Source organism: Salmo salar, chromosome ssa14, assembly GCF_905237065.1.
Source record: "Salmo salar chromosome ssa14, Ssal_v3.1, whole genome shotgun sequence".
NCBI classification, from domain to species: domain Eukaryota; kingdom Metazoa; phylum Chordata; class Actinopteri; order Salmoniformes; family Salmonidae; genus Salmo; species Salmo salar.
Genome location: NC_059455.1, coordinates 20,223,182 through 20,238,479, shown reverse-complemented (window position 1 = coordinate 20,238,479; position 15,298 = coordinate 20,223,182). Strand labels below are relative to the sequence as shown.

The 15,298-nt window shown below is 45.3% G+C and overlaps 1 protein-coding gene across 2 annotated transcripts in view; it reads right to left on the bottom strand.

Moving 5' to 3' along the window:
* The window catches only part of LOC106568821 (receptor-type tyrosine-protein phosphatase N2), a 149,199-nt gene that overhangs the window by 42,953 nt on the left and 90,948 nt on the right, over positions 1-15,298 (bottom strand). For both annotated transcript variants that reach the window (XM_014139506.2, XM_045694068.1), the window contains one exon: positions 13,866-13,930. In XM_014139506.2, coding sequence (XP_013994981.2) covers positions 13,866-13,930 — 65 coding nt within the window. The remainder of the gene's footprint in view (positions 1-13,865; positions 13,931-15,298) is intronic.

Here is a 15,298-nt window from a genome sequence, read left to right as displayed (position 1 = left end):
ACAGACAAAGAGAGAGAGAGAGAGAGAGCTCCTCAAAATGCCATTGCTTTCTTGGCCAGGTGGCTGGTACAATCAGAGGGAATTGGTCAAGAAAGCGTTGTGGCAGAACCAAACAGCAGCCAAAGGTCTTCGGTAACTCCAACACAAATAATATACAGCATCTATTTTCTATTCTACGTCTATTCTATGTCTTGTCAATTCTATTCAACGCATCTACAGTAAGGTTATTTCAACATTCTTATTGATGTTGTCCAATGGAAATGTAATTATATGTATTGTATAAAGCACAACACAATTTTGCTACAGCCTTTGAAATATTGTGATGAATCATTAATAGCATCTACACAGTACATTCAGCAACTGTAGTTACATTCTTCACTAGATAAAAATGCCTGCAGCCCTCTTTAACTCTGCATTACCAAACACAGGCCAAAATAGAATGGGGGCATTTCACTCAAATAAACAAACCTATGAATAATACATATGTGTTGTGGTATTGTATGAATTATGTGTGTGTGTGAGTGAGAGAGAGACAACACTGCTAATGTTCTCACTGTCACACATTCATTTCCGCACAAACAACAGCATGCATTGAGACGCCAAAGCTCATTTCCAACAGCAGCCTATCCTACTGTATGTAATCACCAATATTCCTCTAAGATGAGCTTGTTAAAAGCGTCTTCCTCATTATTCTCGAGCTAAAAGCCCATTCGTTAGCATGCAGCACAGTTCAAAGCCAACAACATGCCGGTGATCAAGGTGAATGGTACGCCTGTCACCGCCCATCTTATCCTTCGGATTGAATCCCCCACACATCCGTTACTGCCACGTTTGTGTGTGTGTTTTGTGTGGGGTGGTGTGTGTGTGTGTGGTGGGGGGTTGTGTGTATGTGTGTGTGGGAGTGCATGCTCTATGTTGAAAAGCTTTATGTACGGTATGAACACAATTCGAATTCTGAAAAGAGTTGCTTGTTGGGAGGAGACGTTTTCACTCCCAAGTGTCTTTTGACTGAATACATGAGTATCTGCCGGAGTGAACTGAGAAACTTTGAAAGGAATTGAGCACCATGTTCAATGCATATCCATTATCCTCTGAACGTGATGGCTCTCTATGTGGATACATTTCACTAGCATAATGTTAGAGGTGGCTACCCGGGGATGTGCTGTGCTGTTGTCAGTGGGGTGGCCTGTAACAGCTGTTAGTCATATATTGTATAGAGGACCCAAGGAGAAATTATGCTATTCTATTCTAAACGTGAGAGTCTCAGTAAAATACAGGAAGGAATACAATAACTCTCAAATTAAGCTAAAATATAATTCAACTTACAGAAACAAAGAGGAAAATAAATAATGATTTCTTATATACAATGTATAATTGAGAGAATGCCAAGAGGGTGCAAAGCTGTCATCAAGGCAAAGGGTGGCTATTTGAAGAATCTCAAATATAAAATCTATTTTGATTTGTTTAACACTTTTTTGGTTACTACATGATTCCATATGTGTTATTTCATAGTGTCGATATCTTCACTATTATTCTACAAGGTAGAAAATAGTAAAAATAAAGAAAAACTCTTGAATGAGTAGGTGTTCTAAAACTTTTGACCGGTAGTGTATGCCATTTAGCAGACGCTTTTATCCAAAGCGACTTACAGTCACGCTTGCATACATTTTACGTATGGGTGGTCCCACGAATCGAAACCCACTATTCTGGCATTGCAAGTGGCAAAGCCATGCTCTACCAACTGAGCTACAGAGAACTCCTTAACTGTCTCGCACTGTAACCGAGATAGGATAGGCCACCTCTTAGTACAGACATGTATCCATCAACTGACCCTCATTGTGTCATTAATGCAGTGTGCATGTCGCTGCCGTTGTCTTATTAGCCACATTAGGCGCAGAAGAAAACCACCAACTGGGTGAGTATTATGCACTAATGACCTGAGAGCACTAGTAACAAAATTGCCTCCTACACTACACAGCCAGAGGGAAACACTGTTGCACGTTTTTCGCAACAATTTTGTCGCCATTTATCAAAGTCCTTTTGGTTTTTTTAAACACTATGAGACAGGGGGGAGGTCATATTTTTCACAACGAGAGGGGGAAAAAATAGAAACCACTAAAAGCTTGCATAATTATTCATCATTAGACGCACCCCCTCTGGACCAGGCCCATGTTATTGTCATGACAACAATACCCCCCTCACCCCACCCCCTGGGGCCCCTACCAACCCCACCCACCCCACCCCTCAAACACCAATTTGACCCACCCTCAAATCAAAATGTCTTCGAGGCAAGCAGCTTATGGATGCTTTCCAAATGGCTCTGTATTTACATTTCAGTCATTTAGCAGACGCTCTTATCCAGAGTGACTTACAGGAGCAATTAGGGTTAAGTGCCTTGCTCAAGGTCACATCAACAGTCAGCATGGCGATTCGAAACAGCAACCTTTTGGTTACCGGCCCAACACTCTTAACCACTAGGTTACCTGCACTATGTAGCGGTTATGGGCATTGGGCCGGTAACCAAAAGGTCGCTGGTACAAATCACAGAGCCGACAAGGTGAAAAATCTGTTGATGTTCCCTTGAGCAAGGTACTTAACCCTAATTGCTCCTGTAAGAAGCTCTGGATAAGTGCAGATAGAGTTAAGAGTGTTGGGCCGGTAGCCTGCCGGCAGGTAGCCATCATAGTGCAGGTTGCCTAGTGGTTAAGAGTGTTGGGCCGGTAGCCTGCCGGCAGGTAGCCAACATAGTGCAGGTTGCCTAGTGATTAAGAGCGTTGGGCCGGTAGCCTGCCGGCAGGTAGCCATCATAGTGCAGGTTGCCTAGTGATTAAGAGCGTTGGGCCGGTAGCCTGCCGGCAGGTAGCCATCATAGTGCAGGTTGCCTAGTGGTTAAGAGTGTTGGGCCGGTAGCCTGCCGGCAGGTAGCCAACATAGTGCAGGTTGCCTAGTGGTTAAGAGCGTTGGGCCGGTAGCCTGCCGGCAGGTAGCCAACATAGTGCAGGTTGCCTAGTGGTTAAGAGCGTTGGGCCGGTAGCCTGCCGGCAGGTAGCCATCATAGTGCAGGTTGCCTAGTGGTTAAGAGCGTTGGGCCGGTAGCCTGCCGGCAGGTAGCCAACATAGTGCAGGTTGCCTAGTGGTTAAGAGTGTTGGGCCGGTAAACGAAAGGTCGCTGGTTTGAATCCACGAGCTGATCCAGCAAGACACTTAACCCTAATTGCTCCTGTAAGTCACTTTGGATAAGAGTGTCTGCTTAATGACTAAACTGTATAGTTCACTACTCGGAATTGGGTGCCATTTGGGATGCATACATGTCTCTGAGGGCTAGGGAGGGGAGAGTGGCAGTGGGCCAAGGTGCTTGAGCCCGAGCTGTCCCCTCGCCACCCCTCTCTCTAGCCAGGCTCATGTCTCATGGTGTACTGAGTGACTTAAGGAAATGGCTCTGATTTCACAGTTTAATTAGTGCTAATCTGAGGAAGGGTGGCCAATGGTAATGGGCTGGCACACACACACAGCAACATGGGGGAATGTCAGGACAGGGTGTAGGGATAAGAAACTAGGATTAGCTTCTGTTCTTGATACTCTTTTTATATGAAGACTGTAACCTTAAGCAAACATGTGAATTTGTAGACTTTGTTCAGGTCTAAGAAGCATTTTACAGCACAGTATAGCTATCTTGCTCTAGCTCTGCAATGTGCAATTCAAATACATTTAAATATGAAAATGAAAAATGAATAATATTCCAAATAAATGCTGCCACTAAAACAAAAATGTGCAGAAGGCTTTCTTTCATTAGTCATTGACTGAAAGGGAGGAGGGGAGGTGAGAAACTCCTGAACCTTCTATTTTAATTTAAAAAACATTCTAATCAAATTTCTCCTTATGCATTTATAATTGATATGCAATCAGTCACTTGTGACAGATACCTCTGACAGGTATTCATCCATCACATTTGGGCTTTTGCTCATTTCATGGGGCATGCCTGTTCTACTTTGGTTGTTTATGCGTATTAAAATGGAAAGATTTGATTATTAGCTACTCATTTGAAATGTATCTCTTGGTGGTAGATGTCCTTCATCTCCACAGAGACCTTCCTATCCTACAGGGGTGTATTTTAGAGATGCCCTTTGAGAGGAAACAGATAAAACTCCATCGACGTTTAAATCTTTTCACTGTGATCCTAATGATAAATCTGTCCATTGTGAAATAGAGGATTTTTTGGGGGGGGTCTGGGATAGGATAAATTCACTGTTTGGTGGTGCGGTCTGAATAGTGGTATTGCCATCATTGCCATCATCAATGATGAAATCTTTTTAGTAATTAGTTGATAAAAGCTACCAAGGTTAAGCTGGAGGGAGATCTCTCTCGCTCTCTCACTCTCTCTCTCTCTCTCTCTCTCTCTCTCTGTCTCTCTCTGTCTCTCTCTGTCTCTCTCTGTCTCTCTCTGTCTCTCTGTCTCTCTCTCTCTCTGTCTCTCTGTCTCTCTCTGTCGCTCTCTTTCTCTCTCTCTCTCTCTCTCTCTCTCTGTCTCTCTCTCTCTCTCTCTCTCTCTCTCTCTGTCTCTCTCTCTCTGTCTCTCTCTCTCTGTCTCTCTCTCTCTGTCTCTCTCTCCCTCCGTCTCTCTCTCTCTCTGTCTCTCTCTCTCTGTCTCTCTCTCCCTCCGTCTCTCTCTCCCTCCGTCTCTCTCTCTCTGTCTCTCTCTCTCTGTCTCTCTCTACTCCAGAGGAGAGTGTTTTTGAAAAGTAATACTACATGTGATGTTGGTGAAATGGCTGGCGAGCACAGGAAGTGCCAATTACTAATCATAATAGAGAAGTAGAAATCCTACTGTGTTTGATCAGGTAGGGAATATAGCAGATACCAGTAATACGCTAAAGGGAAAAAGAACTCCAGCTAATTGTTCAGCACACACTGCATGCTCTGATTAAAAATGACTCAATTTGCAGATAAAGGGAGACAATCAACAAGATTATGACTAAAGTAATGTATTAAATGCACACGTAAAACAACAACACCAGTATCAGCCTACAAATTAACAAAGTTCCACTATTTATCACTTCAAGCATTTAATTTACTGTATATAGTTTCTAATTTCAATTATATTTAAAAGAACGAGACTACATTGTGAGGTTCATCTTATTAAAACAAAGTAGAGACACAATAGAAAAACAATAACATGTTGATATAAAATAAATAGCACAACATGATTAGTGATTCTAGGTAAAAAGCAGTGTATCACATTCTTGTAAGGGAGAGGGAGATGGAGGGCGAGATGGGTACAGGGAGGGAGACAGATGGGTGGAGGGAAGTAGGGGTTTCTGGGAGGGATGCAGGGATAGAGGAATGGACGGCTGGAGGGAGGAGGGAGAGCTTCACATCATAGCACTGTATATGACCATTGAAGCAGACTATATAGCTCAGTCAGGTCCGGTCAATGTCAGAGGACTACTGTACTGTACAGCAGACTGTCAGTTAGGATCACATGGCTCTTCTTCCATCTCACTACCAAAAAGCATATCATACCGTAACATGGTTTAAAGGCCCCAAGCAATGTCTCTCCTGGCATGAGTACAGTGAAAGAAGCTAATCCATAACAACTGTAGTCATCTCCGGTTCTCTACCTTGGTTGCATCCCAAATAGCACCCTATTACCCATTAAGTGCACTACTTTTGACCAGGGCCCACAGAGCTCTCGTCAAAAGTAGTGCACTATTAAGGAAATAGGGTGCCATTTGGGACAGACATTTTGTAATATTGTAGTAGCATGGCTTTGTATTGGAGAGGAATCATGAGCTACAGTTGAAGTCAGAAGTTTACATACACTTAGGTTGGAATCATTAAAACTCAGTTTTCAACCACTTCACACATTTCTTGTTAACAAACTATAGTTTTGGCAAGTCGGTTAGGACATCTACTTTGTGCATGACACAAGTAATGTTTCCAACAATTGCTGTCAGACAGATTATTTCACTTATAATTCACTGTATCACAATTCCAGTGGGTCAGAAGTTTACATACACTAAGTTGACTGTGCCTTTAAACAGCTTGGAAAATTCCAGAAAATGATGCCATGGCTTTAGAAGCTTCTGATAGGCTAATTGACATCATTTTAGTCAATTGAAGGTGTACCTGTGGATGTTTTTCAAGGCCTACCTTCAAACTCAGTGCCTCTTTGCTTGACATCATGGGAAAATCAAAATAAATCAGCCAAGACCTCAGAAAAAAATTGGAGACCTCCACAAGTCTGGTTCATCCTTGGGAGCATTTTCCAAAATGCCTAAAGGTACCACGTTCATCTGTACAAACAATAGTACGCAAGTATAAACACCATGGGATCTCGCAGTCGTCATACCGCTCAGGAATGAGACGCGCTCTGTCTCCTAAAGATGAATGTACTTTGGTACGAAAAGTACAAATCAATCCCAGAACAACAGCAAAGGACATTGTGAAGATGCTGGAGGAAACAGGTACAAAATTATCTATATCCACAGTAAAACAAGTCCTATATCGACATAACCTGAAAGGCCGCTCAGCAAGGAAGAAGACACTGCTCCAAAACCACCATAAAAAAGCCAGACTACGGTTCGCAACTGCACATGGAGACAAAGATCATACTTTTTGGAGAAATGTCCTCTGGTCTGATGAAACAAAAATAGAACTGTTTGGCCATAATGACCATCGTTATGTTTGGAGGAAAAAGGGGGACGCTTGCAAGCCGAAGAACACCATCCCAAACGTGAAGCACGGGGGTGGCAGCATCATATTGTGGGGGTGCTTTGCTGCAGGAGGGACTGGTGCACTTCACAAAATAGATGGCATCAGGAGGCAGGAAAATTATGTGGATATATTGAAGCAACATCTCAAGACATAAGTCATTAAGTTAAAGCTTGGTCGCAAATGGGTCTTCCAAATGGACAATGACCCCAAGCATACTTCCAAAGTTGTGGCAGGTATTGGAGTGGCCATCACAAAGCCCTGACCTCAACCCTATAGAACATTTGTGGGCAGAACTGAAAAAGCGTGTACAAGCAAGGAGGCCTACAAACCTGACTCAGTTACACCAGCTCTGTCAGGAGGAATGGGCCAAAATTCACCCAGCTTATTGTGGGAAGCTTGTGGAAGGCTACCCGAAACGTTTGACCCAAGTTAAACAATTTAAAGGCAATGCTATCAAATACTAATTGAGTGTATGTAAACTTCTGACCCACTGGGAATGTGATGAAAGAAATACAAGCTGAAATAAATCATTCTCTCTACTATTATTCTGACATTTCACATTCTTAAAATAAAGTGGTGATCCTAACTGACCTAAGACAGGGAATTTTTACAAGGATAAAATGCCAGGAATTGTGAAAAACTGAGTGTAAATGTATTTGGCTAAGGTGTATGTAAACTTCCGACTTCAACTGTATATATACTGCTCAAAAAAATAAAGGGAACACTTAAACAACACAATGTAACTTCAAGTCAATCACACTTCTGTGAAATCAAACTGTCCACTTAGGAAGCAACACTGATTGACAATAAATTTCACATGCTGTTGTGCAAATGGTATAGACAACAGGTGGAAATTATAGGCAATTAGCAAGACACCCCCAATAAAGGAGTGGTTCTGCAGGTGGTAACCACAGACCACTTCTCAGTTCCTATGCTTCCTGGCTGATGTTTTGGTCACTTTTGAATGCTGGCGGTGCTTTCACTCTAGTGGTAGCATGAGACGGAGTCTACAACCCACACAAGTGGCTCAGGTAGTGCAGCTCTTCCAGGATGGCATATCAATGCGAGCTGTGGCAAGAAGGTTTGCTGTGTCTGTCAGCGTAGTGTCCAGAGCATGGAGGCGCTACCAGGAGACAGGCCAGTACATCAGGAGACGTGGAGGAGGCCGTAGGAGGGCAACAACCCAGCAGCAGGACCGCTACCTCCGCCTTTGTGCAAGGAGGAGCACTGCCAGAGCCCTGCAAAATGACCTCCAGCAGGCCACAAATGTGCATGTGTCTGCTCAAATGGTCAGAAACAGACTCCATGAGGGTGGTATGAGGGCCCGACGTCCACAGGTGGGGGTTGTGCTTACAGCCCAACACCGTGCAGGACGTTTGGCATTTGCCAGAGAACACCAAGATTGGCAAATTCGCCACTGGCGCCCTGTGCTCTTCACAGATGAAAGCAGCTTCACACTGAGCACGTGACAGACGTGACAGTCTGGAGACGCCGTGGAGAACGTTCTGCTGCCTGCAACATCCTCCAGCATGACCGGTTTGGCGGTGGGTCAGTCATGGTGTGGGGTGGCATTTCTTTGGGGGGCCGCACAGCCCTCCATGTGCTCGCCAGAGGTAGCCTGACTGCCATTAGGTACCGAGATGAGATCCTCAGACCCCTTGTGAGACCATATGCTGGTGCGGTTGGCCCTGGGTTCCTCCTAATGCAAGACAATGCTAGACCTCATGTGGCTGGAGTGTGTCAGCAGTTCCTTCAAGAGGGAGGCATTGATGCTATGGACTGGCCCGCCCGTTCCCCAGACCTGAAATCAATTGAGCACATCTGGGACATCATGTCTCGCTCCATCCACCAACGCCACGTTGCACCACAGACTGTCCAGGAGTTGGCGGATGCTTTAGTCCAGGTCTGGGAGGAAATCCCTCAGGAGACCATCCGCCACCTCATCAGGAGCATGCCCAGGCATTGTAGGGAGGTCATACAGGCACGTGGAGGCCACACACACTACTGAGCCTCATTTTGACTTGTTTTAAGGACATTACATCAAAGTTGGATCAGCCTGTAGTGTGGTTTTCCACTTTAATTTTGAGTGTGACTCCAAATCCAGACCTCCATGGGTTGATAAATTGGATGTCCATTGATTATTTTTGTGTGATTTTGTTGTCAGCACATTCAACTATGAAAAGATAAAAGTATTTAATAAGATTATTTCATTCATTCAGATCTAGGATGTGTTATTTTAGTGTTCCCTTTATTTTTTTGAGCAGTATATATATAACATACTTCACTTTCTCCTCAATGCAAACAAAATCAACAAGCATCATGACCTCTGTCTATCACGTGGCTATATTACTTGCAATCAGCATGAGGTTTCTAGCATCTGGCTAAGGTGACAGCACCACACACTGTGTCGCCTATAATGGTTCCCATTGGGGTTTGGGTGAGCAGGGGGATGCTGGAGGCCAGTGGGGTTGGGGTGAGCAAGGGGATACTGGAGCCCAGTGGGGTTTGGGTGAGCAGGGGGATGCTGGAGCCCAGTGGGGTTTGGGTGAGCAGGGGATGCTGGAGCCCAGTGGGGTTTGGGTGAGCAGGGGGATGCTGGAGCCCAGTGGGGTTTGGGTGAGCAAGGGGATGCTGGAGCCCAGTGGGGTTTGGGTGAGCAGGGGGATGCTGGAGCCCAGTGGGGTTTGGGTGAGCAGGGGGATGCTGGAGCCCAGTGGGGTTTGGGTGAGCAGGGGGATGCTGGAGCCCAGTGGGGTTTGGGTGAGCAGGGGGATGCTGGAGCCCAGTGGGGTTTGGGTGAGCAGGGGGATGCTGGAGCCCAGTGGGGTTTGGGTGAGTAGGGGGATGCTGGAGCCCAGTGGGGTTTGGATGAGCAGGGGGATGCTGGAGCCCAGTGGGGTTTGGGTGAGCAGGGGGGATGCTGGAGGCCAGTGGGGTTTGGGTGAGCAGGGGGATGCTGGAGGCCAGTGGGGTTTGGGTGAGCAGGGGGATGCTGGAGCCCAGTAGGGTTTGGGTGAGTAGGGGGATGCTGGAGCCCAGTAGGGTTTGGGTGAGCAGGGGGATGCTGGAGGCCAGTGGGGTTTGGGTGAGCAGGGGGATGCTGGAGCCCAGTGGGGTTTGGGTGAGCAGGGGGATGCTGGAGCCCAGTGGGGTTTGGGTGAGCAGGGGGATGCTGGAGCCCAGTGGGGTTGGGGTGAGCAGGGGGATGCTGGAGCCCAGTGGGGTTTGGGTGAGCAGGGGGGATGCTGGAGCCCAGTGGGGTTTGGGTGAGCAGGGGGATGCTGGAGCCCAGTGGGGTTTGGGTGAGCAGGGGGATGCTGGAGGCCAGTGGGGTTTGGGTGAGCAGGGGGATGCTGGAGCCCAGTGGGGTTGGGGTGAGCAGGGGGATGCTGGAGCCCAGTGGGGCTGGGGTGAGCCATGTCTATGTCTGCTGGTGCAGTATGCAGTGTATGCACAGTCACACAAATGCAGATGAGATAAAGGGCTGAAGGTAGATGTCAAGCATCATTATGTCAGCTGCATTGTGTTCCACTGTAGACCATTCTATTAAAGCAGGTCATCTACAACTACTGCTGAATTCTGCATTCCATATTTGACATGACGTGTATATGTCATTGTTCATTCAATGTATACTTACATACTAAAGCCTTCCCAAACACATTTCCTTTCATTTTGCAATCATGAGAGACACTTCCTCCTATATCAACATTACCTCCTGTCTCCAACAGCTCCTATCCAAACCTGTATTTTTGTGGATGTTTTTTTGCAGAATGAATCTGATGAGATCCCATCCTGAGTCACATAATGAGCCTTAATGCTTTCACAGAGCAGAAGGAAGGGAGTTGATGATTACAAACTGTCTCCTCATACCTCCGACCGGAACAGCCCCAGGAACCACCTGCTCTAAAGGTCAGGAATGAGCTCACACTGCTCAACTATTCCCTCCCTCCCTCCCTCCCTCCCTCCCTCCCTCCCTCCTCCCTCCCTCCCTCCCTCCCTCCCTCCCTCCCTCCCTCCCTCCATGAGCTCACAATGCTCAGCTCCTTTCTCTTGGTTTAGCTCAGTACGCCCTTCCCTCCCTCCCTCCCTCCCTCCCTCCCTCCCTCCCTCCCCCCTCCCTCCTCCCTCCCTCCCTCCCTCCCTCCCTCCATGAGCTCACAATGCTCAGCTCCTTTCTCTTGGTTTAGCTCAGTACGCCCTTCCCTCCCTACATCCCTCCCTCCCTCCCTACATCCCTCTCTCCCTTCCTATATCCCTCCATCCCCCTTGCAATAATGGAAATAGTGAGTTGTGAGGGTTGTTTAGTGGAATAATAATGGACCCTATGAGTACATACCAATACATTACACATTACAGAATCAAAACAAATATGTCACTACCAACAGTGAGTCCTGCTAAGATGGTATGAGTGCAGATCATTTTGAACGAGCTAACAAGTACAGTACAACTCTTTGCATTACAGCTCTTAAATACTGTGATGACACAGAAATGAGAGAGAGACAGAGAGACAGAGAAAGTGAGAGATGGAGAGATTGAGCGATCGAGACAGATAGATGGAGAGTATATGTGAGTCTGTTTGGTATTGAACTGTGAGAGTCACCCAGCCGTTGTATTTATAGTTATGCGCAACAGCAGCACAGCGATCCAGGAGCAGCATCTGATGCGGTGAACACCTCGTGAGCTATCCCAGCATGCCCCTGGCCGACAGGCCTCATTGTGGGATGTGTCCCAAATGGCACCCTATTCCCTACGACACACTGCTTGTGACCAGGACCCATTTGGATGCACCCTGGGCCACATTACCATATCAAATCGCATTTGGATGCTGTGTCTTGAGCATAAAAAGGGGCCAGCACTTCAATAGGTTCTTGATTAAATTTTCACATAGATACATTTGAATATCTATTAAAATAGATGCAGAATTCTTTCTCTCCATCACTCTGATGTCCCGATAATTTTTTGTAGCTCTTTTTGTAATGAAAATGAGCTGAGATAATGTCTGTATGCCTGTAAACAGATGTTGTCTGAAGTACTGTCTCTTGATCCATTGAAAAGGGTCTCGATCATCCACATTAATTAACACATCTAAATATTCCAATATTCCAAAGGTTTTCGATAGGGCATCTAGGTATTGGAAATCTATGTGAAATGTAAACAGACATGTAAACAGACATATCATTAAATAATGTGTTTTATTTTTATTTATTTAAAATGCAATCAAAGTTGGTCTGTTTCTCACTAGCAAAACAATTATAACATGTCATCAGGAGGCAGACGCACAATAAAGGCATTCAGCCATATTGTCTTTAGAGTCCTAAAGCTACAACAGACAGCTTTAATCCTTCTTTTTGGACAGAGGTGTGCCGTCAGTGGCTTCATCCCAAATAGCAACCTATTCTCTATTTAGTGCACTTCTTTTACAAAGGTCCCTGGTCAAAAGTTGTGCACTACTAGGGAATAGAGTCCAATTGGGATGCAAACCAGTCTCTCAGAGGAGAGAGCCCTAGCCACGACGGTTGTAATCAATTAAAATAGCTGTGCGGGGCTATCTAACCACGCTCCTGTGTTTTCTCTTTGATTAATTCCTTCCACGGCTGTCTAAAACACCGTTTTGAGAATAGATTGGAAGGAGAACAATTCAAGCTGAACAAAGCAGCGTTGCAGCACAAGGGACTGACTGGGATTAGTGGAAACTACTCCAGGACAATTATAATCTGAGTTCTGCCCAGACTCCTTATCTCACTCCACTCATAATTGGACCCATGTAGAAGAAGTGTGGAAACAACAATGTATGTGTCCCAAGTGGTACCCTATTCTCCTATGTACTGCCCCCATAGGGCTCTGGTCCAAAGGAGAGCACTATGTAGGGAAAAGGTTCCTTTTGGGATACAAGCGGTGCTCGAGTTGGCTAATGTAAAAACACAGCAAGCTATAACAACAGATGTGTATTTCTGTTCTATTTAAAACTCAGTTATTACTAAATTAAATGGGTACTTTAGCCACCATCACCTGTTTTGACTCGTACAATCTATAACGCGTAAAAGATGTCCAACAGAACATATGTAGAATTCAAAAATCTTGAAGGTGGGCACTTTACAAAAACCTAACTCACTCTCCCCTATCTGATCACAGTAGATATCAATCTATCTCAGTGTTCTGAGAGAATCCATTTCAGAACATAATTGTGAAATGGAGTAACTCTCTGCCTGACCAATGCAAGGCCAAGGAGAGGGAGATGGGGGCAGTAGTAGCAGTGCAGCACCAGACATTATCTGAATATGCCTTATTTGTGTCCCAAATGTACCCTATTTCCTACATAGTGCAGTACTATTTACCAGACCCCTATGGGCCTGGTCAAAAGTAGTGTACTACATAGGGAATAGGGTGCCATTTGGGACAAAGACCTTCTCTCTCACAACAGCAGTTCAATTGGTGATAATAGGGTCCATTCTGGCTAGGTATTGAATTCCCTCCTCCCTCGCTCTCATCTCTCTCTCTCTCTCTCTCTGTCTCTCTCACCAGACGCGTTGAGCTCATCCCTGCCATTTTGATTGACGGTGTGAATGTGACACAGTCATTGAGGCAGAATTACTGCTGAATCAATAACAGAGAGAGGAGAGACACTCCACCGTGTATTTAATAGAGAGGTAGCAGAGAATGGTAATGTTCACGAGTGGAGCCCAGTAGAGCCAGCCAGTTAGAGTGGGTACTAAAAATGGAGGCTCGGTAACGGTGCTTTTTCAACTGGTGCATAAAGGTGCTTTGTAAGTGCCGACCACAGAAAATAAAGAATTTGTCAGTTCGTTTGCTCTACGGTCACTATTTGTCTTTCACACAGAATCTGTCAAAATATTTAATTATGCTCTCGGGAAAGTGTACTTCTTCACAAATGTGCTTTGCTGTAGCAGCCCACGAGGAAAACACTCAAATAAATGACATAGGACAATTTAAACTATCAAATATAATCTCACAGTCTGAGATCATGGTCGCTTTCCAAATGGAACCCTATTCCCTATATACTGCACTACTGTTAACCAGAGACTATGGGCCCTATTGGAGGCACTACCTGCCCTATGGGCCCTGGTCAAAAGTAATGCACTACATAGGGAATAGGGTGCCATTTGAGTCAAACCCATATAAAGGGGACTTACATCTGTGATTCCAGCCTCCAGAATGATCACCTTGGCCTCCTTCTCCACTGCATCCTTCTGGCGAACTGTGAAGGGGAGAAACAGCAGCCTTTGTGAGACAGAGGTGTCAATCACTCTTACAGTAGAATGTGTGGAGGAGGTGGCAGTAAGAGAAGCAGCCGTCACTCTCAGAGGAAACAGACAGGCCATGTCTACGTTCCAAATAGCACCCTGTTCCCTATATAGTGCACTACTTTTGATAGAAGCCTATAGTACACTATATAGGCATTAGGGAGCCATTTGGGATGAATTCACAGACAGATCTCTACTGTCTAGAAAGAAACTGTCAACGAAACAAGGTCAAGACTATGAAGGACATTATTAGATGTCTTTCTACCAGTACATTTTTCCTCAATATAATCTAACAGTGCAAGTTATTAACCAATTAGATTGAGTAGAAATAGATTAGTAGATAACAAGTACAGGTAGATTTACCTAAAGGTTTATTTACCGCTAGTACACTGAACTAGCAATAAGCATCTTCTCTAACTGACTTCTCTGAGTTATATATCTTTTTGCAAGAGCTGAATATTAAGGAAAATCTTCCCCGAAATACAATTATACAACTCCTGTTGAACCTTCCTTCCTCTGCCTTAAGAGGAAATCATTTTGAGGTTTAATTGAAATATGACAGGACTCATTTTACAGGAAGAACAAAATGTTATGAAAAACTGTTCATAAATTAATTCACTATGTTTTCCATGTGAAAGCACCTCCTTTGTGGACACATCCGGCAGATAAAGGATATGCAAATAACCTGGGGAGAGCTTGTGTGCGTCTCAAATGGCACCCTATTCCCTTCATAGTGCACCTCATTTTACCAGCGCTCATAGGGCTCTGGTCAAAAGTAGAGCCCATAGGGCTCTGGTCAAAAGTAGTGCCCTATGTAAGGAATATGGTGCCATTTGCGACGCACACCCTCAACTCTATTTAATGTTAATCTAATTAGTGTTTTAATCAATCACAGCAATTATTTGCTCTCGCCAATTTATACAGAGTCCCGTATAATTACGTTGTGCGGCTTCAGATGGGTAATTTGATTGAGGTTCTCTACCTCCTTGGTGAACTGAACTCTGAACCCGAGGAGGGGAGTGTGACCACCTTGTCTGCCATGGTCGGTCCTGTCAGAGGATGTCTTAATAATGCTGTCAGAGCACACCACCTGGGCTCACACACACACTTAGTGATGAGCACTTGGCCATTTCCACTGAACCAGTCAGTCTACAAGTCCATGACCATTACACCACTCTCCAGTAAATGCATTGCAGAGAGGACACTATGGCGCAGAGAGGACACTATGGCGCAGAGAGGACACTAGGGCGCAGAGAGGACACTATGGCGCAGAGAGGACACTAGGGCGCAGAGAGGACACTAGGGCGCAGAGAGGACACTAT